General features: G+C 42.1%; 4 protein-coding genes across 5 annotated transcripts; 3 read left to right on the top strand and 1 right to left on the bottom strand.

The window, feature by feature from the left end:
• The first annotated feature begins 1,164 nt into the window (after window positions 1–1,164).
• Window positions 1,165–2,398, top strand: tspan10 (tetraspanin 10). The gene is made up of 3 exons (XM_061089783.1): window positions 1,165–1,264; window positions 1,373–1,964; window positions 2,092–2,398. Exons 1-3 carry the CDS (start codon window positions 1,165–1,167, stop codon window positions 2,396–2,398), a joined length of 999 nt encoding a protein of 332 aa, XP_060945766.1.
• A 2,896-nt stretch (window positions 2,399–5,294) lies between these two features.
• Window positions 5,295–10,095, top strand: ccdc137 (coiled-coil domain containing 137). 2 transcript variants are annotated; one of them, XM_061089785.1, is made up of 6 exons: window positions 5,295–5,421; window positions 6,649–6,794; window positions 6,876–7,095; window positions 8,275–8,357; window positions 8,907–8,986; window positions 9,079–10,095. In XM_061089785.1, exons 1-6 carry the CDS (start codon window positions 5,372–5,374, stop codon window positions 9,277–9,279), a joined length of 780 nt encoding a protein of 259 aa, XP_060945768.1. In that variant the 5' UTR covers window positions 5,295–5,371; the 3' UTR covers window positions 9,280–10,095. The 2 variants fall into 2 exon arrangements, with proteins under 2 accessions (XP_060945768.1, XP_060945767.1); XM_061089784.1 differs by having other exon boundaries at window positions 6,646–6,794; window positions 9,079–10,094.
• Window positions 10,096–12,920: 2,825 nt separating this feature from the next.
• On the bottom strand, window positions 12,921–14,614 carry LOC133023715 (G-protein coupled receptor family C group 5 member C-like). The gene is made up of 3 exons (XM_061090784.1): window positions 13,633–14,614; window positions 13,115–13,218; window positions 12,921–13,019 (listed from the first exon to the last, which is right to left on the bottom strand). Exons 1-3 carry the CDS (start codon window positions 14,612–14,614, stop codon window positions 12,921–12,923), a joined length of 1,185 nt encoding a protein of 394 aa, XP_060946767.1.
• Window positions 14,615–18,703: 4,089 nt separating this feature from the next.
• On the top strand, window positions 18,704–21,987 carry btbd17b (BTB (POZ) domain containing 17b). The gene is made up of 3 exons (XM_061090892.1): window positions 18,704–18,809; window positions 20,301–20,586; window positions 20,913–21,987. The coding sequence occupies exons 1-3, from the start codon at window positions 18,716–18,718 to the stop codon at window positions 21,985–21,987; spliced, it is 1,455 nt and encodes a 484-aa protein (XP_060946875.1). The 5' UTR covers window positions 18,704–18,715.
• Window positions 21,988–23,782: the final 1,795 nt, after the last annotated feature.

Here is a 23,782-nt window from a genome sequence, read left to right as displayed (position 1 = left end):
GTGAAACATGTGGATTCTCGCTCTTCCTCCTGAATCAAATTTGGGTGATGGGCAAAGACACGAGTCAAGCAGGATGATGAGCTGAGCTGTTGTCGTGCGTCATTCGGTTTCAAAGTCTGGCCTGGCAGGTGGAAAATAATCACTCACACATTGTAGTTGCTACTCCATGCCTGCATAGCTCTAAACAAAAACCAGGTCAGATGTATTACAGCTTAAAAAAAAAGCATTTACAAAAACAATTAGATACGATACTTTCATTTTGAACCGGTTAAATAGTCCGTCTCCCAAAAGATCAGCAATGGGGAGGTGAGAAGTCTGTCCTTCCATATGTGTCATTTGAAAGGAGCTTATTGGTTCTGCCAGTGCAGGATATGGTTCAATGTTTTTGCTGGGATTAATGCATGGATGGCAGCTCAGGTGAAAATGCAGTTCCTCTGTCTCTGTACGCTCACTCCCTAAACAAAAGTATCTCACTTCATAGATTCTGTACAACCAAGACAAAAGCTGGATTAAATAAATATGAATATAATAGTTATTTGATCGTTTGCCAGGTCAGATCTGTGTTTTATTAATCAGTTCATGGTCTGTACAGCTCTTATCAGCAAAATTTCCTTTATGAAAAATGAAGAATTGAGAAGTTAATTAATTTCAATTGATTTAATTTGGTTCTTGTTGAGGTTATGTTTTCCTCAGAGTATATCTGTCTTCTTAAAACTTGGTGGTAGGGTTGAGGATTGGAAGAACTCACCAACTTTGGCCTGGATATTTATTTTTCCTGGCTCCTATTCGATGAAGAAAATAGGGCCTATTTAAGGGACTGATATAAAAGAGTTTGTGCAATTTAGTGCGGCTTGATTTGATTTAAGGACAGTGTCTGGCTTCAGACAAACTTCTCTTGTCCTTCTTGGTTTGAGTTTCACTGTTGTGTGTGTGAGAGTCTCTCATGCTGCGCTGTGTAATCCCCTCACTGTGACTCTCACATGATGAAGAAATCTGACGTAACACAGCAGCCCGGGGCTGAACGTGGTTACTCTACCTCAGCTCACATGCTCCACTGTTGCCCCCCCCTCCACAGGGGGTGGAGGTCTGTGCTTCACATTAGCTTTAGTCATTCAGACCTGATAAAAGCACAGGGAGGATCATCATCTCCCACTGGTTGACAACATGAGGAGATATTTGGATATGAGATGGATTCCTTTGCCGTGGTCGAGGAGGGACAATACGCAGAATGAGTCCAGTCCTCTCATACCAAAGGTAAGGGGCTGCATTTGAACTCTTGCTTTTTCACATTATGATTCCTTCTGAATATCTGGCACCTCTTTGTTCTTAAAACTACGGCTTTTACCTGTATTACCTGTGTGTCCGTAGGCAGACTCGGCCAAAGAGGATGCTGAGGAGCTCGGCTATGTCACCAGTGAATTGAAGCGGACAGGGACAAACAATGGACAGGACCACGACAGCCCTGTATTCTCAAGGATCCAAACCTACTACAGATATTCATTGATGGACTATTTCCTCAAATATTTCCTGTTCCTGTGTAACCTGGTGTTCACGGTTCTGGGCCTTGTGGTTCTTGGACTGGGGATGTGGGGCCTCATCACCAAAGAGTCATTTGCCCAGGAGTCGATCGGCAGCATCGGCACCGACCCCATGCTGATACTCGTGGCTCTGGGCTTCGTGCTGACTGTGCTCTGCCTGTCCGGCTGTGTGGGCGCCCTGAGAGAGAACTGCTGCTTACTGAAGCTGTTCTCCATCGCCGTGCTGGTGCTCATCTCAGCCCAGGTGCTGGTGGCCATCATTGCCTACAGTCTCCAAGATCAGATCGGGAACTACCTGCGGTCAGGAATGTTAACTGCCATGGTGCGCTATCAGGATGACCTGGACCTGAGGTTCATCACAGACGAGATTCAGTCCAATCTGCAGTGCTGTGGGGCGGATAACTACCGTGACTGGGAAGTCAACATGTGAGTAGAGTGATCAACTTGCATATACATAAAAATATACACCATGACTTATGTTCATGATGTAGAAATGCATTTATATGAGATGTAATGGTCAACATGTTACCCCTCTCCCTTCCTCTTCCCCCAGATATTATAACTGCTCAGCTCCAGGAGTGCTGGCCTGCGGTGTTCCTGCAACCTGCTGTGTGGACCCTCTGCAGAACGGCACAGTGTGGAACTCGCAGTGTGGCGTGGGAGCCCAGCTGCTCGATGAGTTCACCGCTCAAAGTGTGATCTTCCTGGGCGGATGTCTGGGGGGGATTTCTCGCTGGATCGAGCAGCACAACGGCCTGATAGGGACGGTCGCCGTCGTCGTACTCGGGGTCCAAATTCTGACTCTGTTTGTGACTACGCGACTGCTGGAAATCATCCAGAGACAAAAAGTGTATATGTGATCTATCATGGACATCGAATGAGGGCTGAGTGCTTTTTATGCATTCTGGCTTTGTTTGTTTGACACAACCACAAGCGTTTTCTTTCAGCTTGCTTGTAAGGAAAGTTCACTGAACCTGTGCAGCTCCAGAGGAAAAGACATAACAGTTAGACATTTAGCTAACAAAAAAGGTCAAGGTGCAAAATGCAGAATTATTCACCCAGCGAATATACTTGTTTTAAAATAACAACAAATTCCATCAAAACAAGCTCAGACACAAATCACACTTGGCTGCAGCCTCAAAGAAGAAGCAGCACAGATAATAAATGGGTGGATGAGACCCAATCTAACATTTACAACTGAATCCATAGTATGTGCCTTACACCTTCATTGTGCTGGAAAACCGTCTCTTCTCTTGGACAAGTTGTGTTTGTACCCCGACATCAAACCAGGACACGAACCGGTCACCATCTCCCTAAGGTTGACTTGAACATAACAGAAGCTGATTTTTAGCCTCATGAGCTGTTGAAGAAATTATAATGTGATATTTAAAAAATGAACACCTTTGATTTTGTGACAAGGGTTAAATGAAAAGATCAATACTTCCCTATCAGTACATTATTGTGAACACTGTAAAACCACAATTTGTAATTAGTATATAGACTGTGGATATTGTTCATATTAAACAAACAAAACATAATATGTTAGTGAGCTTAACAAGATTCATTAGCTATTTTTGCTCTACTCTTCATTTAAAAAGGGACAAATAAAGCATTATAATGGAAACAGTGTAATACTTCCAACACATTCGCATAGGTTTCCTGCAAAACTGTTCAGTTTGACAAGGAGGAAAAATAAATGACAACAAGAAAATTGAATTTGACATTTTTTGTTTTTTTATAACACCACAAAGCTTTATTCTGAGTTTGATTAAAGACGATAAACACGATGCCGACAGTTGTGCAGAAACCTCGTCTTTAAAGCAAAGCTTCCAGTTACAGCTCCCCCTGTAACCTCCATGGCATATAAGACACGTGCTTGAGAATCCACAATATGCCGATACATAGTTCACGTACTAGAATTCACACAAAGCCGATCTTGATGATGACGTTTAGTGGGGCCACACTGGTTCCCTTTGGTGAATATAAAAATAATTTCACAGTGAGGAGAGTCAGATGATCCCGGACTGAGCCAACTCGTGTAGCTCTAGATGGCTGCAGGCTGTCCAGGTGCAGATCACAGTAAAACAAAAATTCAGAGAGAGGTTTGAAAAAGGGAAACTGCAAAACATCATCAAAAACAGGACCAGCACCCAGGTGAGGAAAAATTAATAACAAATTTGTTTTAATAAAACCACAGCAGATATATAAAATCAGATACTTTTGTGTAAATAATTTAACTATACGTAAACTATCGCTTTTGGACTGCAATATGTTACATTTTGTTTTTAAGGATTTATTGTATACACAGAGCAAACACTGTATTTGGTGCACCTTAACAAATGTGTTATTACACTTGGATGCAAAAAATATATTAATAATAATAATAATTATGAGCTTGACATGCATAAAAGCAACGTGATTTAGTCTTTTTTAAATACACTACCATACAGGTATCCCAGATTACCAAGTGACCTGTCCCAGATTATCAAATTCTGGCAGAACATTTATTTTTTGGGACAAACACCACTAAAAAGCTGTGTCATGTCTCCTCTGATTATGATATCTCCATTATTTCTTCTGGTGTGGTTAGAAAACATTTTAAGAATCACACAAAGGTAACATATGTTGATCCAATGTGTAAAACAGATATCGGAATAAATCTCAAAAGTCAGAAATAGCCAAAATAAATCCCATATTACCCTCCTACTCATTATTACTGATAACACCAAGTTTGAAGCAGTCAAAATAAAAAACAAAGTCTGAGTCAACTACACTGCCCCCGCGTGGTGGTACGCGGGAGTAGCAGCAGTTACTAAAGCCAATCAGAGTGTCCTCCACGGTAAAGATCGTCTATTGCCTGTGCATAGATAGATAGATAGATTACTTTATTCATCCCCGAAGGAAAATTAAGTCGTCATAGCAGCCGGTATATTTGAATACAATAAAATACAATACAATAGAATAAAATAAAAAATATTGAGGTAGAAGGAATAAAAACAGAAACACAAGATAAATAGGTAGATAAGGTGCAGTGGCAAGATGATGGTAATAGTACTGATGATATGATGGTAATGTTATTGTTAGACAGTATATAAAAATAGTACAGTATATATAGTATATAATATAACATAATATATATTTATATATGATAGTAATTCTACCAATATAATAGCAGTATATAGTAATAATGGCAGCAACAGTATATATAATAATAATAGTAATATAATAATAATAATTATAACATGTACACATGTATAAATATGTGTATATAGACTTATATATTCAAAGAATATAGAGAGAGTATGATATAATATATGATATATAGTAGAGGTATAAATATAAGTATTTGACTATACAAAAGATAATATAATATACTATGAGTGTAAGAATATGTAGACAGAGTGTGCAAAAGACAATATTATTGTATAAAATGATATATAATATCAATATGGTTTATATTAACACATATCACATATGATGTGAAGTAAGTGTATATGGAGTGGAGTGGAGTGCATCACTCTGAGACTTAATTATTCCACCTTTCAGGAACCCGTAGTGATTTATCTCCATTTTTTTTTAAATATTGTATTCAACACGAACACAACTCCATAAAACCGCTGATGGGAAAAGTTAACCAACAAACAAGAGGCGCAATGTAACAGCCTATCGACCGTACAGACTGAGGAACCCGAGAACAGCGACAGAGTGAGACCTCTTCTCTTCACAGCTCCCTGGCGCCGGGTGGGGTGAGAGTTCACAGGTCAGAGGTCGTGCACGCTGCTCGCTCAACGTGCACTGTTGTGTTGTCGAGCCCGGAACTATCACACAGCAACATGGCGAAGAAAAGGGGGAACAGGAGCCGCACGTCCGGAGAACCACCGAGGTAACGAAGCTAGTCTATGAACGGACCCACCGCTAGCATGTTAGCTACAGCAGCTAGCTAGCGTGTGGGGACTGCGGTGGAGCTAGCTCCCGCAGCTAGCTGTTGTTAGCATAGGTTGTTAGCTCCCTGACGTAGTGGGTAGTGTGTTAAACTCTTTCTTGGGTGGAAGACAGGACAAGAATCTGTAATACACACAACACCCGAATGCTCATGTGTAGTTAAATGTGTCCTTGTTGTCTGGGCTGTGTCTAAATATCAGAGATAAGAAGCTCAAGTTAAAGTAGATGAAAGTAGACGCGTTAGTTTGTCTGAAGCTACTTTAACCAAGATGTGTATCCACGGTGTGTCTCTGTGTGTGTGTGTGTGTGTGTGTCTCTCTCTCCCTGTCTGTCTGTCTGTCTATCTCTCTCTCTCCGGATCTGTCTGTGTGTGTGTCTCTCTCTGTCTCTCTCTTTCTCTCTGTCTGTCTGTCTGTCTGTGTGTGTGTCTCTCTCTGTGTGTCTCTCTCTCTCTCTCTCTCTCTCTCTCTCTCTCTCTCTCTCTCTCTGTGTGTGTGTGTCTGTGGGTCTCTCTCTCTCTCCCTGTCTGTCTGTCTGTCTATCTCTGTGTGTGTGTTTGTGTGTGTGTGTGTGTGTCTCTCTCTCTCCCTGTCTGTCTGTCTGTCTGTCTCTCTGTCTATCTCTCTCTCTGTGTCTCTCTCTCTCTCTCTCTGTCTGTCTGTCTGTCTGTCTGTCTGTCTGTCTGTCTGTCTGTCTGTCTGTCTGTCTGTCTGTCTGTCTGTCTGTCTGTCTCTCTCTCTCTCAGTGTCTGTCTGTGTGTGTCTCTCTCTCTGTCTCTCTCTTTCTCTCTCTCTGTCTGTGTGTGTGTGTGTGTGTCTCTCTCTCTCTCTCTCTCCCTCTCTGTGTCTGTCTGTCTGTCTCTCTCTCTCTCCCTCTCTCCCTCTCTCTCTCTCTCTCTCCGTGTGTGTGTTTGTGTGTGTGTCTCTCTGTCTGTGTGTGTGTGTGCGTGTCTCTCTCTCTCTCTGTGTCTGTCTGTGTGTGTTTCTCTCTCTCTCTCTCTCTCTCAACATGCAACAAACATGCATGTTGTGAAAACAATCAAATGTCATTGTTATGTAGCAAACTCAAATCCTCAGTGCATCCTGCGTCGAATGCGTTCACTGTTGGATTTCAGGGTTTGTGTCAATTTTTTTGTTTTAATCCACATTGTTATGTGTCTAAATAGCAGCGATAAGAAGCTCAAGCAAGATGGCAAACCCCAGAAACCCAGAGAAAAGGACCACCTCGAACACATCCCCTTCAGGCTCCGAGAGATAATGAAGAGCAAGGAGAGAATGAAAAGTGGGCCAGTGAAATCCAAAAAGCTAAAAGATGGTGAGTAAAGATGGATTCCACACGTGCCTCAGTCGTGGCGTTGTTGTTTAGACAGTGAAGGACTGACTTTCTGTCTTACAGCCATCCTCCCCAAAGGAAAACCCGAGGAGTCCCAGGACGGAGACATACCTGTGCCGCACTTCAAGAGGGGGAAGCACGAGAGCGTGAAGGGTTACCTGCAGCGCATGGAGGCTGAGACCAAACATGTCCTCTTCCTCACCAATAACCAGGTGGACAGAAAGCCCGAGCTGGATGCAGACAAACAGGACAAGCCCGGGGGCAAGTCGGAGAAAAAGAAGGAGTGAGTCAAGCAGCTGTTTGTCGTAGTCGATCAAAGTTTAAACTGCCTTCGCCAATATCTCCCTTTATCGGGACCCGAAACACATGGAATTTGGCTTCTTTAGGCTTCTCCTTTGACCAAATCAGCACGCAATATTTCATTAAAGTCCCATGGGGATTGGGAAGGGATTCACCTCCCAGTACAGGAGGTCCACAGCAGTTTTTTAAGAGGGGGGGCTGGTTTGGTATGAATTGAAATGAGCCTATAAGGGCTGTCTTTTGGACAATGTAGATAGATAGAAAGATAGATAGATAGAGTACTTTATTCATCCCTGAAGGGAAATTAAGTTGTCATAGCAGCTGGTATATTTGAATACAATAAAATACAATACAATAGAATAAAAGAAAAAATATTGAGGTAGAAAGAATAAAAAACAGAAACACAAGATAAATAGGTAGATAAGGTGCAGTGGCAAGATGATGGTAATAGTACTGATGATATGATGGTAATGTTATTGTTACACAGTATATAAAAATAGTACAGTATATATAGTATATAATATAACATAATATATATTTATATATGATAGTAATTATATCAATATAATAGCAGTATATAGTAATAATGGCAGCAGCAACAGTATATATAATAATGATAGTAAATATAATAATTATAACATGTACACATGTATAAATATGTGTATATAGACTTATATATACAAAGAATATACAGAGAGTATGATATAATATGATATGATATATAGTAGAGGTATAAATACAAGTATTTTACTATACAATAGATAATAATGTCATAATAATCATGTAATTAATGCTGTTTGCGGTTTGGCACTAATCCCAATGCAAAAACAATGAAAATATTTAAAAAAAAAAAATTGTCTGATTAGACATTCAATAACCCAAATACATTCAAATATTCACTGTCCTGTCACATATCCACATATTATGTTTTCTCACCAAAGAACAGCAGATCCTCAGAGTAGAGGAGCAGTAACTCAAAGTTAAAAAGTCTCAACTGATAAAGTAATTGCAGATTTAATTGCCAATTATCTCTGCCTCACACTGTAAATATAATGGTAAAAGCCAGCATGCATTTAAATGTGCACACTTAAAGACAGACTTGTATTATAATGCATTGGATGATAAATGTCTGATTTATTTATTCCTTGCCGTCTTTCTACAGTCATGATAAAGGGAGAATACAGAGGCTACAGCAGAAAAAGTTGACCAGACAAGAAGACGAAATGGAGAAAGAGAGGTTTGTCGGTAGGTGATCAAGCAGTGTTTTTACTTTGTGGTTAGCACAATAAAGGAAGTGAGATAAAGTTGTTCTCTCCTCTGCAATTTAGCACAAGAATGTATATTCACAGCCTTCAGTTGGAACATGTTGAAGATCATAAGGAGGTATCTTCCATCTCTGCAGTTGCATTGGGTTTGGCCTGGTAGCTGACTCTTACCTTAATATCTGGGAAGTAAATTATTTTGTCCACAAGCCTTTCTTTGTTTTTTTACACTAGCAGTAGAAGAAGGCTGTATTCTGTTGAAAATGAGAATAGAGTGAATGGTGGACTAAAACAAAGACATCTCCAAATGACGTATTATGCCGCTTTGTGTTTGATGGGATATCTGTGTTTGACGGATATATGCCTGGGCAAGTATTTGCGAAACAATTAATCTTAACCACTTTATAATCATGTTCATATTTACAACGTGCGGCATAGTGACCGAAAAATGAAATGACATCAGCTAAACTTGAAGCTGAAAGAAGTTCTTTCTATAATTTATCATAATCAAATGATTGTTTTTGTATTGTAGATCATGTTCCCTTTGGGGAAGTTTCAATGGCTCCCCCGATTTTTAGCTCCAAACCCAAGAAAGCTCCGGTCAAATCTCAGGTAACAGCTCTGTGGATTTATCACGCTTTCCCATTGATCTGAATGCTTGATTAAGTGGTTAACTGTTTTTTTCCTCTGCCTCCATTATCTAGAACTCTTCGAAGGGACTGCTCCTCAACTCCCTCCTGGGTAACAAGGTGATCTCCACAGTGAAGCCCTCTATGGCCAGAAAGAGGATGATGGAGGAGGAGAGGGAGCGAGCAGTGGAGGCCTACCGCTTCATTAAGAAACAGAGGCAGCATCACCAGGAGGCCAGAGCTGCCAGCCTGAAAAATATCGAAGACTTTGATTGATCTCTCATGTCACTGAATTCAAGCAACATATTTCCTTAACTACGGAAAGTGTGAATGACAGCAGTGAACATTAATATTCAGCAGACTGTATGTGTCAGAAAGATGGCTTACCACACTCAAGCTCTCTGTCAGGGAAAGAAGCCTCCACAGGCGACCGTTAGAGGAAGTCCCCTGCCTCATACTCACTTCCATCGGGAACTGGATGCTAGGATTAGTGTAACTGATCGCCCAACTATTATACATTTTGATATACATTTGATATCTTTCTGTTTTCATATTTCCATCTTTAGATAACTGCTATAGCATCATGTGTGGACAATGGACAATAAAAAAAATGCCATCTCAAGGAAAATATAAACCTCTGATTGTTTTCTGTAGTTCCACTAGATGGCAGTCTTCAGTGGTTCCAGCTGGTTTCTTACAGTTTGCATGGAGGACTGAAGGCAAATGCAGGCTGAATAATTGGTGACCTTTTTTTTTTGTTTTACATAAAATCTGTTTTTGGTTGTACCCCATGCCATACAATACAATATGTGCTTTTTAAAATTAATTTAAATTGTCTTTTAGCATTTTTTAGAGTGGAACTAGAGCACAATTTTATAAATAAAGGAAACAAATTAATTTAACAAACCAGTCTCACCATGATGTCTCTTTAATTGCTGTTGCGGAGCTTTTAATTATATCGCATAATCTTCATCAGCAGCAATCTCAGGGTTTTCCATCTAAACCTCAACGTATCTCAAAGTTCACTCCTGACGGTGTAAGCATCTGCTCAGAAAGGAATCTAACTATCGGGTCCAATTATTATTTATCCTGTAGCTTTCAGTAATATGACCTGTCGATCTTTGAATAACATCTGATGGGTTTTCTCTGCTTTCTTAGAGGAGTTGTATTACCTAGTTAAGAGGTTCTATATACAAATAAATTTGCCTTGTCATGCCTGCTGTTTTTGTCATCTAAACAGCAGGCTGTTGAAACTCACATCTATGAACCTCGGTGGAATTAATATAAACAAAGCTTTCACGGAACAAAATGTAAAATCTAGTAATGCCTTGTTTCCCTTCGTACCTCACTGAGAGCCTGAATCCAGGGATAAATGAATCGCATCAGTCTTTTTAAATGTGGGAGACCTGGCACTGCTATTTCCATTTGTAATCCTGAAAAGTTTAACCCTCGTGAACAAGGCCACTGTTTCATTATTGGCCTTAGGGGATTAACTATACAAATTCAGATGTTTGCTTTGAAACATTGATCTTTCAGAGCATCCTATATCAAGAAGCAAACACTGCAATATCTATACTGAATAGAATCACGTGATGGTACTAAAAGTAATAACCCTGTGGGTTCAGTCTTTTCGGTTTGTTCAGCTTGACCAGCAGGTTTTTTATTTTTCCCTCTGAGGGTTGTCACAGTGACAGGGAAATGCAGTAAGTGGGGAAAGCTGCCTGTGATTGGTAGTGCCGACTCCCTCGAGCTGAGCCCAGCCACTCGCTGGTCACGAAACCAGCCGTGTCCATGTGCACAAGACAGCCATTCACAATGTCAGGGGATTTACAGCAGCTGCCTGTCAGAGAAAGATGCTGTTTGTGTGAGTTAAGCACAATTCACTGATCTGGAATTAAAGTCAATAAACGCCTTTTCTGCAGAGTTGGACAGTAACTGCTTAGCAAAGACGTAACTGTTTTCTAAATTGTAAGAAAACATCGTCTCAAACGTCTGTTCTCTTGTTTTGTTCACATTTGGATAAATTTGACTTATTTACGAGCTGCACTGCTTATCTGCATGGAGTTGTTTTCTTTTGCAGCTCCGTTCACAAGTTTTGATTTCTTGTGTACACTGGAGATCAGGTGGAGCTGTTTGTGATCTGACTGATTTCTAGTTTGCAAGTAATTACCTGTGGCTGCTGACGCTACGGGAGGGAGGGAGTCATTGGGAGAGAGCTTAGTCAGCCTGCTGCTAGGCAGCCGCAGCTCACCCTTAACTGTGTGTGTGTGTGTGTGTGTGTGAGTAATCCAATGTGAACAAATGTTCCCCTCTGTGTAGTGAACAAGAACTAATAGCAAGTCAATGTAGTTGTCCATTTTTGGTTTCCTGAAACTAATATGACCACATTGTATATCCACAGTTGTGATTTAAAACGGTCTCAGTAAACACACCACGTATATAGATGAGTGTGTATAAATTGTGCCATTACTCATGGTTATCAGCTGTCCACTCTGATTCTTATGCAACAAACATGCTTGATTCTAAAGCTCCTGGCAGCATTTTATTGTTGCTGCTTTCAGACAGTGTAGTTTCTATCACACGCTCCATCAAAGCTCACTGTTATGCTCCTCAAATCAATCATGCATCGACCCGGCTCTACTAAGAATATCGCAGTCCTAAATTCAAACTTTTGAAGATTATGACATGGATTTATTGCTGACATGTTTTTTCCTTGTTAACCCGTGAAAAAAACATTCACGACAAATCGCGTGCCAGCCCCTACCACCTTATCAAGCCTTATATAATATGTAAATAATGGTTCTAGGTTGTTCCCGATGGACAGCCTGGTCAGTCACGCTTCCTCTTGCAATACCTGACACTTCCCTGGCTGCCTCCTCCTGTTATTTCCTGGTGAAAACCAATGATCCAGCGGCCTTGAGTAAGCTTTAAAAGTTTAATACGTTACAATTTACACCTTATACATACAATATATATAATTTCTTTATAAATCCAAGATGCTACAAAATCATACGGCTTTTAAAGGAAGTCTGAATGACATTATTTCTCAGGTGAACCGAGCAACAGACGAGTTGGAATCAGCAGATTGTGACGGCACAAAAAAAATCATTGGTTATAATGTAATCTCAACCAGAATAAACAAAGACATTGGCTTTACACTGCACACAACTGAGGCTACAGCCACTTGTTTTATTCCCCTGGTACTTGATCCTTCTCTTTAGTTTTTTTACACACCTAAAATAAGCTGCTTTCACACATGCACTGAAGTCCAAACGTTTCCTGCTTAACCCCTATTGTAAAATGTTCGAGTGACCCCACGTGAGAATATTGCAGAAAAATGCCGTGTGAGTGGACGTGTCAAAGATGAACACAAAAAAAATATGAATATCTCAGGATGAATATGACTTGCATTCTTCATATGTGAAAGACAATCTGTCCCGATCAGATTTTCCAGGACATTTACCGGAGTTCATGTCTGAAACCGACAACACAGCTGATCAGTTGTCACCTAAGATTGATTTTAGCTCAAAGAGAGATGCATACAGTCCATTCTATTCTTTATGGATTTCTGGTTTAACAGTTGACAGTGAAGATCAGGGCACTAGTTTCCATATACTGGTGAGAATGGAAATGAAATAGGAACTAAACTTGTGATATACTTTCCATATGGAAATCTTCAGATCGGCTATGAATACATCGTCCGCCCGTCTCCAGTAATTCTAATACTTTATTTATCAAACTCTGCCTACTGCACAAACAGAGGAAATTAAGTATAAAGCGGGTAGGATGCGAGGTTCAAGCATCTTACTGAGGAAGAGAAAGGGACGATGCATTACATTTGCTGTTGGGGATTCATTTCATCGCTTTAAAAACTGAATGTGCAATGTGTTCTCTACAGTCTTCCTGTGGGACACTCCCTAGGATGGTAAGGAATTTGGTGAATGAGGCGGGGAGCTGCTGCCTCCTGAACCCCTGAAGGGGGATGTGGGTCGAAACTTCCCAGCTTCTTGGTCCATCTATAGAAACGCCCAGAGAGAGGAAGGATTAGTTCAGTTGTGATGACGAGGAGGTTTTTTTTTTTTGTGGTGTAAAGTATCATGAACACACTCACCTTTGTCAGACCGTTGGCTATCATGGCGAGTTCAGTGGGCTGGTAAACACAGCTTCGCATCTGACCATAGTACCCCCCATATGGAGACACTGGCTTTGAGGGCACTGGTAAAGAGAAGGTTGGAAGAGGAAAATGATCATTGTTCAGTGGACTATGATTCTTGTTTCTGTCTCAGGTCGGACTTCATCATAAACTGTAAAACAGGAATGACACTTGGAAGATAAAGAGAACAGTCATTTACCCAAACCCGGACCAGTTATGTGAATCAGTATTCACAGCATATATCAAGATAACCATGCACAAGCTGGATAAACAAATGGAACAGGAAGAGAACCGTCCAAACTTGCAGAGCTGCTACAACTTCAAGTATTATTCTTAGTTTCTTCTCTGATTATTGCCATGTGGCTGATCATTTCCACCAAACAAATGTACAATACTGTAGAGTAGATATTTGATGCCCCTCTATTTAACACACCATATTTAAAACACCTCTATTTCATGATTACGTCATGTCGTACCTGTTGTAGGCTCGTCGATTGTGAAAGCTTTGTTCTCCAGGTACACGTTCTGAGGCGTCTCCATCCCCTTGCGGATGTTGTCGTAAACCGATTTCCTGGTGGGATAGATATGTTCTCCATCATGGGGCTCCTCCTGGTCTGGGTCTTTCAGAGTCAGTAAGCAGAGTTCTGGGATAGTGTAGAGGAAGAGGAACACCCAGGCGTTTGACACCGCAGCTATAGCCAGAGTGGGATCATCCCAAGTTGGATTCCCGGCCACTCTGTTCCCATAGATGTACATGACAATCCAAGCTACCCAGATAGCCACAGTGAGGAGCCCTGTGACCAGGATGTAGGCTCCATCTCTGCGCCACTGCTTCTGCTTGTGTGTCAGTGAGGGTATAGCCATCAGCACCACAGCTAGAAGCAGAACCATTACATAGATGTGTTTCATCACAAAGTCCTGGTTAGCAATGCTGCACCACAGGTCAGGGACAGGGACAGTGTTGTTGCCCTGTGGCCTCCAAGTCAAAGTGATGATGAGCCACTCTGTGTTGATGATCACCTCAACCAGCCACAGACCCAGGGCTCCCAGGCACAGTATCCAGACCCTGGGAGCCCGACCTCTCCGCTGCAGCAGGGCAATCCACAACCCATGCATCACCAGGAAGGCTAGACAGCCTGAGAACAGAACTCCGAACAGGAACCTGCGTGCAGTACAGCTGGTGGAGTCCCGGCCCACGATGAAAGCGAACGTAAGTCCAAAGAGTCCCAGAGTGAAGATCAGAATGCCGGCCTGGAAGGCCATCGTAGCCTTTCTCTTCTTGTCTTCCACAAACGGTAAGCAGGCCATGAGGATGATGAACAGGACAAAGGAGGTCACCACGCCAACAGCAGCAACGCCCTCCACCACAACCCCCCACACTTTAGTAAGGTCGCACAGGTTGTAATATATGGAGCTGAGGCTGGAGCCACATCCCCACGGAGCACCGGTCGGCTCCATGGCTTCACTGCAGATTCTATTATTCTATTTGAAAACCTGCCACAAAACACAATGATTATTTAAAAATAATGTCAATGCAAATTGTATTATTTGCAACACTTACTATTAAATAAGATACTCTAGATTTGGCAAGCATCTGATCACTCTGCTCTTTGACGGAGCAGAGGGATCCATGTACTGGGCCTGGGTTAGGGTTAGTGTGAAGGCTTTTCGTGTTAACTTTAAATTCATCCAAGTTACTGAAGAATACAACAATTACATGTAGCTTTATCATCCAGATGTAAATTTGAATCCGGTCAGACAGTCTATCTATGCTGAACTATTTAAGTTATAGTTTTAGCCACTACAGTTTATATTTTGTCATGTAGTTATGTATTTTTCTATCTATTTCTATTATTTTCACTCTGCCATAGGTTAGGTCTACTTTATATCTCAAGCACTTACATTTAGTTTGTATAAAAACTGCTTTATAAATAAGGTGTTATTGTTTGACTGACTGATTGTGTATTGGTATTAATGTTTTCCATTCACATTAAAAAAATCTAAAGTTTGAGTTAATCCTTAAATGAAGATTCTGAAGTTATAGGTTCAAAAAAAAAAAATGCTTGTACTTCTTCAACCAAATAAACCATTGACGAATCTATTTGATTTATTGATTAGTTACAAAGCTAAAATAAGAAAACGAGGCATTTCCCTTAGCTCCTAAAACAAAAACACAACACTGAACACAAAGTAAAAATCGAATGTATTTACAGGTGTATAACAATAATAATTGTAAGTGTATGGGGATAATTTGTTGGGGCAGATTTTCTTACCTGGACGGATGAGAGCAGCTCCAACAGGTGGATGAGCTCCGGTGAGGATATCCCAACTCTGTAATCACACTGGCCTTGTTCCCGAATTAGATGGTTTTGGAAATTATTAGAGAAGTAAAACAACCCACTTAATCGATCCACGACTCTCCTTTTCCCAGTTTCACTCACACACAGTGCTCCATCTCCTTCCCTATGATAGTGAATCCACAGATGCACTCGTTCCTGCCGTGTCTCTTCCTGCAGCCCCTAGAGTATTTGCAGCTTTGCATATTCTGCGAGATTATTAGCCAGCCCTACTTATTTGTTTCAGGCGGTTTACATCCACACAAAGGCACCACTCACCTCTCCTGTGACACAGGCTGTGCCCCATGTTCTGAGCCCCCCGCCACACCCCCCACACCCCCTTCACACGCAGAGACTTTCATTTCCCTGATGAGTGGTGATTAATTGCGTTCAGTGATTTGATCAGTTTTGTGATTAGTCAGTTTCAGGGTGTGTTTCTGAGTTTGGCCCAATTTCATTTTCCTGGAGCAAAGTGCCCTTCACACAGTGGATGGATTTAAGGATGCTCAAACTGTAAAGTCTGGCATCAAGTGCATGTTTTAATAATCACATTAATACCTTTTGAAATGACATATATCCCCGTTTTTTTTTTTTAACTCCCCTGTAAAAGTACTTCCGAGCAGTCATCATCCAGGTTGCAGCGCCTCCTGCTGGATTTTGTTTGTCATCGGAGGAGTGCTTTGTTTTTCAGAGAAACACAATCGAATTAGGTTATACAACTAAATAGCTCTTGCGATTGATCTGCCGCTCGGCCACGCCACTTAACAGCCATTTGATGAATGAGAGCATTGACTGACACCATTGATTTTAAGCTTTTAGAATACAAGTTACACTCTCGACGGTAAAATGCTGAAATACTGGAGTGTGATTCCATTGATGGGATTTGAAAGTCAAAAGAGGATTTCAAATGTGAAATTTAACCGGTTGTGGACATGACAAACTGTGACAAACACTTTTTCCATCAGAAAATACAGTGTAAGAGCAGAGTGTTGTCTCTGAAGAAACGGTCCTTCCTTTGCCAAGAATCACAAAACTAGTTACTCTTACTTAGCCCATTATTGAGTTGTAAAATTGTATATCATAACAAGGAAAAAACTGTGCTGCAGAATATCGAGCAACCACCCGATGCTTGATTACATTTTTGACATAATAATTTCTCTACAAATTCCACTGTGTTACTTGGAATTATAAGATGTATCACTTTTCTGTTTGTTTTTCATTTCATCCATTCTTGCATGTAAACCTTTTACACATTGATATGCTTTCAGCAAATTTGTCATGTTTTGCAGACCTGATTATCTGGTGCATTCCCTCTGGGTCCGGCACAAGAGTAAGGTCATCCAGGACACCTTGTTGAAACAAACTCTTGCATGCAGCCTGCACTAAACGCATTGTTTATACTGTGTGATGGAGCTCCCCTGTGGTGCATCGATCCCTCGATAGATGTCCCGAGGGGGTCCTCTCACAAATCCAGCATCTCGTCAATCCATTCCTTTGCACTGTGGTCCTGTTAGCAGATTCTTAATAGGAGCTGAACTTGAGGGGGGAAGCAATGTGACCTTAATGAAGGACATTCTCATTTTCAGATGCAGACACAATTAAATGGGCTCTCGGTCTAATTCTGTAGTTAAACAACTGTTGCCTGAATCATATTTTATTGTCCAGGTGCACTTTAAATTGCCTATTTGCATTCATACATATTGATTGCACTGATATAAAAAGGATGCATTTTATTTTGGTGCATCCGCAGTCACTTTCAGAAGACAGGAGATCCACAGAGCCTGGTCCATATTCCCTGGTCCAGTTTGTTGCAGCGTGCTTCATTAGGGCACCTCAGCACCGCTCTCCTCCACGAACCTGTCAGGTTATTCATAGCAGCGGCTCAGGTTTGGGGTCTCGCAGGACATCTCCTCTCCTGCATTTCCACCGCAGCACCCTCAGGGCTTCATCACAACCCGAATCCCTCTCTGTGTCCCTGCCACAGTGAGCATTGTATAGAATTGGAGCTCTTTTACTGTAAACACCTTCATCCCAATGCAGTGTGTTGGTATAACTATTGCAACTGGACTAATGGCTCGGTCGGATGCATTGATTATTATCCTTTTTTTTATAACAGATCCATATCTTAGAATTTTAACAGGGATCTCAGTATTGACTGACCCCTTTCTCTGACAACCATTTCACTCCCTTTGTATTAGTGCATGTTATTCTAGGATGCAGGACTCTCTCATGTCACGTGGGCCTTGGGCTCACTTTGAGTCAGTACAGCATTTCATATTGATTATCATAGCTCTGAGGTTAGTATGTTCCCTGCCAACAGCAACATTAGCTCCATGCATATCCAGCAGGAAATGGTCTGTATTTTGCAAAACCTTCTGCACTTTGTGAGGTTTGTAGTCACACAACTGCTCTTTCGTGGCACCTAAAAAGTAATTTTTTCACACGGGAAACTAAAAACATTTCTATTTAAATCTCAGTAAACGACATGATAATATTGAATCCTGATTGGCAGTTTTGTTCTATAAACAGGGCTCGGATTAAATTGAGTGGACCCAGCATCAATGAAATTATCCCATTACTTTGATTAAGATGCCGAGAAATAAGACGATGAGAAGTAATTACTGTCAGATAAAAAACTGGATTATAAAATTTGATTGACTGCGGTATAGGTCATACATATCAGCGCTTTAATTACTTTTGGCAGATAGTCTCAGTGGCAACCTCCACTAATTGAGCTCTAATTAATAGATTAATTAAATGGCTCTGATTGTACTTAGATTAGATACCATAAACAAAATGTTGCAGTTCAGAGAAGTGTGGCATTCTGAGTTCCATTAGAACATGAAACAGTGTTAATATTGATTGTTGATAGTGCTTCACCCCCCTGACTTTTAAACTAACACAAAATAGAATAAAAAAACAAAACAACAACCATTAAGCCGCTGATCAATGCCATGTATCATCCAAAAAGGGGAGAAATTCAAAATCAAAGCTGTCGCTATAGCAACGCCCCTGCCAGATTCCACCAATCGATGGAGTCTGTGGGGTTGCGAGATGCGCCAGGGAAAGGCCAGCGTCCTACATAAAGAGTGCGGGACAGGAAGCCGGGCGGCACAAGAGGGGCAACGCACCTTTCTGCGCTCACACCGACCGAGGCACAGCAGCAGGAGGACGGGTCAGGAAAGAGTGGCACTGAGAAAGGAAGAGGAATAGCTGAGAAGATATGGTGCGCTCCTCTGAACAAGGGATCCCTGCCTGGGTCTATGTGGGCACCCTGTTCTTCTTCATCAACTTCCACTCAGTCACAGTTACAGGGGGTAAGATAAAAAAAACAGCATGACTGGTTAAATTGTTTTGCTTTGGAAGAGTCAACCCACTTTTATTTTTTTTTAATCTTTTTGTTAAAATCCTATATTGTGAGTAGAAGCTGCATTGTTCTATTTCAGTCCAGCTTCCCCCATACCGTCAGTGGGTAGTAGGGCACAGCATGAATGTGTGGCTCTCCCTCAGCCTCGGGGTAGGGGATGGATATTCATCTATTCTACTCATCCTGTCCTCATCTATCTGTCTGCCGGGTGCAGGGATAGACAGGCGAGTGCATTTGCTGCCTGGCTTAGTGCCGGCTCAGTGATACAGTGCACTACAAACACTGAGGGGGAGCTTTTCTTACTCCTAAGAAGATCTGACTTTGGCTGATTTCGCCCAAAGCTTGAGGGCCACATTCCTTTGCTGTCACATTAGATTTCATTGGAAATTCCTTTTGAGCACAGATTCATCTGGTCCGAGATATTTGGGGAACTGTGTATAAAATGTTCCATTTAATGTTTTCATTTTTCCTCAGCTTGAGTGGAAGACACAGGGGAATCATTCTTCATACATTGTTTTCATTGTTGGTTTGTGGCGACTTCAAAGTGAATCTCCCTAGTTTTGTTTGTTTTAAGAATCAGGAGTAGAACATTTCTTCAAAGATTGTTTGTTCTCCAGTTATAATTAATTTGTGCCACATTAATTTGTCCGTACACACTACCCCTAACTCAGTCCTGCTCAGCTGACTCAGGGTGCTGGCTGACTAATTGGAAAAAGGTGACTTTGAAGTTGGGGCACTTGATTGTGGGGAAATGAAGACTGAGAGGCATCCCGGGGAGCCCAGTGCACCCCCCCTGTGTCTCATTAAACCCCCAGTAACAGGCCAGCAAAGCTGCTGAAGGCTGTGGCAGTGCGGAATGGAAACAGCAGCTTGTCATGCTGAGTCTTTCATGTTAAGATTCTCCAGTAAGGGCCACTTGTACTTAAACTCGAGAGCGCCCATAGAAGCAGCAGCCATCTACGATGGTGCGACAAACTCAGGATCCTTTTTCCCGGGCACCTGGTATCGGAGGTTTTCTGAGTCAGCCACCTGGCTTTATGCTCCCTTTCCCTTGTTAATTGAAAACCGAAGAACAGAAGGATTTGCAAGTTTGCTTCTTCCGTGACACACACACACAGTATTATCAGTTGTGGTTAAGTCCAAGGGTTGGGGAGGGCTTTTCCATGTCTTGCTGTGTCAAATCCGAGTTTATTGAGCAAATGAAGATGAATTCTGCTGTGAAATCCCAGAGACCAGAGTCAGGTTGATGCAAAAATAGGGCCATTAGGTCTCATTTCTGAATGCAAAAGTGAATAAAGACAATCTTATGAATCCTGAAATAGCTGATTCTCTGGAAAGTTGCAATTGCAAGAGAACAAGAGAGATGTCCTTTGCATGTTAGCGGTGGTTACAGGGTCTCTGTCATGTGTTGTCATTGTCCATGTCCGTGCTCTCTCCGCAGCTGCTCTGAAGCAGGAGGCAGCGTTGGACAGCGGCGCCACGGTGCTGAACAACTCCATGGGTTTGGTGCAGCGCATGGAGACGCTGCTGGCCTTGGGGAACGGCAGTGATGTCAGCCTCCGCGTGCAGACCATCAACACGGACGAGGTGAAGGTGATCCAGGCCCACAGCCTGCTACTCACCCTGCAGAGTGACGTGTTCGAGGATCTGCTGCTCAGCCGCAACACCAGCACGGTGGTTTTGAGGGAGACGCCCGAGTGTGCGGCCGTCTTTGACAAGTTCATCAGGTGAGGGTGACTCACGGCGGAACCATTTGCTTAGAGCCAATGAGTTTTGGTTGAACAAAAGCATTCGAGAAACTGTCTGCAGATGCCTTTGGATTTGCCACAGGTACCGAGTTGTCAGTCTTTACCCGCCATTTTGCTTCTCTTCTTTCTATTTGGAGAAGTGGCATACTCCATCCTGCGAATTATTCTAAATTTACACCTGCTGTTTGAGGCTCAGTCAAATATTGGACAGTGTGGGTTTTCTCAGTGACTCAGAGCACATAGCTTCTCAATGCAGTGCGCTTTTGTATCAGTTTTCTCATTTTACGGTTGTTTATCTCTTGCAGGTATCTGTACTGCGGTGACATCTCACTGCGGCTAGATCAGGCCATCTCTCTGCATAAGCTGGCCAGCAAGTATCATGTGTGGGGCCTGCAGCAGGGTCTGACCCAATATATGACCCAGCACCTCTCTAGTGACTCCCCCACGGGTCATGTGGTCGGTTGGTACAACTACGCACAACAAATCGGGGACCTGGTCCTGCGGGACAGCTGCCTGCAGTACCTGTCCTGGAACCTGTCTTCCGTGCTGCAGAGCGGAGAATGGGGTTCCATCAGTGAAGACCTGCTCCTCTCCTTGCTCCAGCGCTCTGACCTCATTCTGCAGAGTGAGCTGGAGCTTTACGAGGCCCTGGAGGCCTGGATTAGCCAGAACCAGCCAGTCAGTTCCACAGTGGAGAGTGCCCTTAAGGCTGTCCGATACGGCATGATCCCCCCCCAGCACCTCTTCCGTCTTCAGAGGCAATCGGCCCTCATGCTCAAATACTACGAGTCCGTCCGCGATCTCCTCTACCTGGCGTTCCAATTTCACGCCGCCTCGCCGATCCAGCTGGCCAAGTACTTTGATGTCAACTGCAGCATTTTCACTCCCCGCAACTACCTGTCCTCCTCCTGGGGCTCCCCTTGGGTCATCAATAACCCCACTCGGGATGACCGCAGTTTCAGCTTCCAGACTCAGCTCGGGCCCAGCGGCCACGACTCCAGTAAGAGGGTGACATGGAACGCCCTGTTCTCCCCTCGCTGGCTCCCGCTCAGTGCCAGGTCAACCTACACTGAGCTGGGCGCCATGCAGCCCACCCGCACAGACGGAGGCCGGCCTCGCATCATTGTAACACCAGCCACCTCCAGTCCAGACTTTGCCGGAGTGAGTTTCCAGAAGACGGTGATTGTAATGGCAAAACAGCAAGGCAAGGTGGTGGTTCGCCACGTCTACAACTTCCACCAAAGCACAGAGGAGGCCGGGGATTTCCTGGTCGACGCCGACCTGCAGCGCCGTGCATCCGAATACCTGATTGACAGCTCCCTCTATCTGCACGTTATTGTAAAGCCCCTCTACCATACCCTACTGGTCGCTAGGAAATGAAGGCAGGAAATTGGGCGTGGCCTCATCATCCAACCTCCACCCACACAATCACGTGCACATATTCAAAAGTAAAGTGCATATCACAGGCACGCATGCTTCTGTGTCAGGTCTGTGACATCTCCGTTGTTATTTAGGTTGTACATTTAGTCGTCTTCCAACTATCTAGCAGGGAGTTGTCTGGTACAATAAAGGATTTTAAACAGCTCAGCTTTGATTATAACATCAGTGGTGGGGGTGTTTTGATTATTTCATTCTTACTAGGTAAACCAACTCACTGTACTGTATCTGTTCAAGTATTTTATTATAGTCTGACTGTTTGTTCCTTGAATGTATTAAATCTGTGTGATGGCAAAAGTACTGTAGAAAATTACTTCAAAATAAACTGTTATTGAAGTTAAATGTAGGCATTTCTTTTTTTATTTAGGCAATTCTGAATTGAAAAAGGTATCTTACAAACCAAAATGTGTAATTAAAGTGCGATCCTATTATCAGTATTCCTTTGTGTACAGTAGTTGACTTGCAAGACAGTTGAACCAATGGTATTGTTTTTCTCTTATTTACTGTTCAAAGCATTTTATTCTTGCTTCTCAAAGCAACTTTAGAAAAGTATGCATTTTCATCCTGAAACCAATAAAATACAATACAGTAAATATCTGCTGTGTCCTGTAATTGATGCAAAATGAATATATGATCTTTTCACTTTATTATTTTTGATATTTTCTCATTTAATCATTCATGGATCTTGATGAAAAAAGAGAGGCATATTTAGGGAACTGATATTCATGGGTTTGTGCAATTTGTGGCAGATCCAAATAAAAATCTGGATCTAGTGAATTTTAATGAGTTATTTATTGAGTCACACATTGAAACCATGGAACGTATGTAAATATTAAGTACTACCACTAGTGCTAGTGCAAGGAGTAGTAGTATTTAATGGGGAAATTTACAATATTACAGCAGCAAGAGTCAAAAGGAGGCATCAGTAAGTATTATTAAGTAACATGCAATACTTTAGTGCAAGGATAATAATACTTAAGTGTAAGGAAATATGTGCAATATGTACTGTGAAAGGACTGCACATGAACATTTGTATTGGACATGCGGAATGAATATTGCAAAGTTAAGAGAGTCAAACCCGAGTTAAAGTGCAATAATTATTAATAATCAATAATTGGGTAGCTTCAATCTGCTCACTGACGTCATAGAAGGTAGGCTAGTTTCCCTGCTCCCATCCCTGGTTGATTCAATAGGCACGTGTTCGGATAATTTACCCCCGACGTTAGTGATAGAGGGTCAAATATTTGTTGAATATAATATAAGTTTTAAATTATGCAGGGAGACTCTGCAATCACCGGACATGTCCCAGGGATGGCTGGACCGAAGAACAAGTTCCCAGCTCTATTATTTTATTATTTTTTAGGAATATTTCTTAAACGACTCCCTTATTTTTCATAAATTTTAGAGCCTTTCTATAGGGTCCCCCCATGATACTTTTTTTTCCTTTTTATGAGATGTTGTATCAGGGAAATAAAAGAAGAGTACTTCAAATTGCCATGCATGGTTGTATATTAATATATTTTGATGAGAAGTATTTTTATCGGGTATCTTACATGGGGTAAAATAAACCGAAGTGATGATGTTACTAATTGTACGTTAGTGTTCTAGGGTTAATAATGTTCTGAGAAAAAAGGCGCTCACCCGATCCAAACTCCACCTCCCATGATGCCCGGCGCGCGGCAGGAAGTACGTCATCACGTCGCTTGACTCTTCAGCTGTCAGACTTTGGCCACCCCGA

The sequence above is a fragment of the Limanda limanda genome, chromosome 17, assembly GCF_963576545.1.
Source record: "Limanda limanda chromosome 17, fLimLim1.1, whole genome shotgun sequence".
Classification (NCBI taxonomy): Eukaryota; Metazoa; Chordata; class Actinopteri; order Pleuronectiformes; family Pleuronectidae; genus Limanda; species Limanda limanda.
This window is presented reverse-complemented; position numbering and strand designations above follow the sequence as displayed.

Excerpts from the sequence above, each read along its gene's own strand:
- tspan10 (XM_061089783.1), top strand. The coding sequence starts at position 1,165 with ATGAGGAGATATTTGGATATGAGATGGATTCCTTTGCCGTGGTCGAGG. Across the intron at positions 1,265-1,372 it reads CATACCAAAGGTAAGGGGCT|ACTCGGCCAAAGAGGATGCT; the intron begins GCATTTGAACTC and ends GTCCGTAGGCAG. Across the intron at positions 1,965-2,091 it reads CGTGACTGGGAAGTCAACAT|ATATTATAACTGCTCAGCTC; the intron begins GTGAGTAGAGTG and ends CTCTTCCCCCAG.
- ccdc137 (XM_061089784.1), top strand. The coding sequence starts at position 5,372 with ATGGCGAAGAAAAGGGGGAACAGGAGCCGCACGTCCGGAGAACCACCG. Across the intron at positions 5,422-6,645 it reads ACGTCCGGAGAACCACCGAG|CAGCGATAAGAAGCTCAAGC; the intron begins GTAACGAAGCTA and ends GTGTCTAAATAG. Across the intron at positions 8,358-8,906 it reads GGAGAAAGAGAGGTTTGTCG|ATCATGTTCCCTTTGGGGAA; the intron begins GTAGGTGATCAA and ends TTTGTATTGTAG.
- LOC133023715 (XM_061090784.1), bottom strand. The coding sequence starts at position 14,614 with ATGGAGCCGACCGGTGCTCCGTGGGGATGTGGCTCCAGCCTCAGCTCC. Across the intron at positions 13,219-13,632 it reads AATCGACGAGCCTACAACAG|TGCCCTCAAAGCCAGTGTCT; the intron begins GTACGACATGAC and ends TCTCTTTACCAG. Across the intron at positions 13,020-13,114 it reads TAGCCAACGGTCTGACAAAG|ATGGACCAAGAAGCTGGGAA; the intron begins GTGAGTGTGTTC and ends GCGTTTCTATAG.
- btbd17b (XM_061090892.1), top strand. The coding sequence starts at position 18,716 with ATGGTGCGCTCCTCTGAACAAGGGATCCCTGCCTGGGTCTATGTGGGC. Across the intron at positions 18,810-20,300 it reads CTCAGTCACAGTTACAGGGG|CTGCTCTGAAGCAGGAGGCA; the intron begins GTAAGATAAAAA and ends CTCTCTCCGCAG. Across the intron at positions 20,587-20,912 it reads GTCTTTGACAAGTTCATCAG|GTATCTGTACTGCGGTGACA; the intron begins GTGAGGGTGACT and ends TATCTCTTGCAG.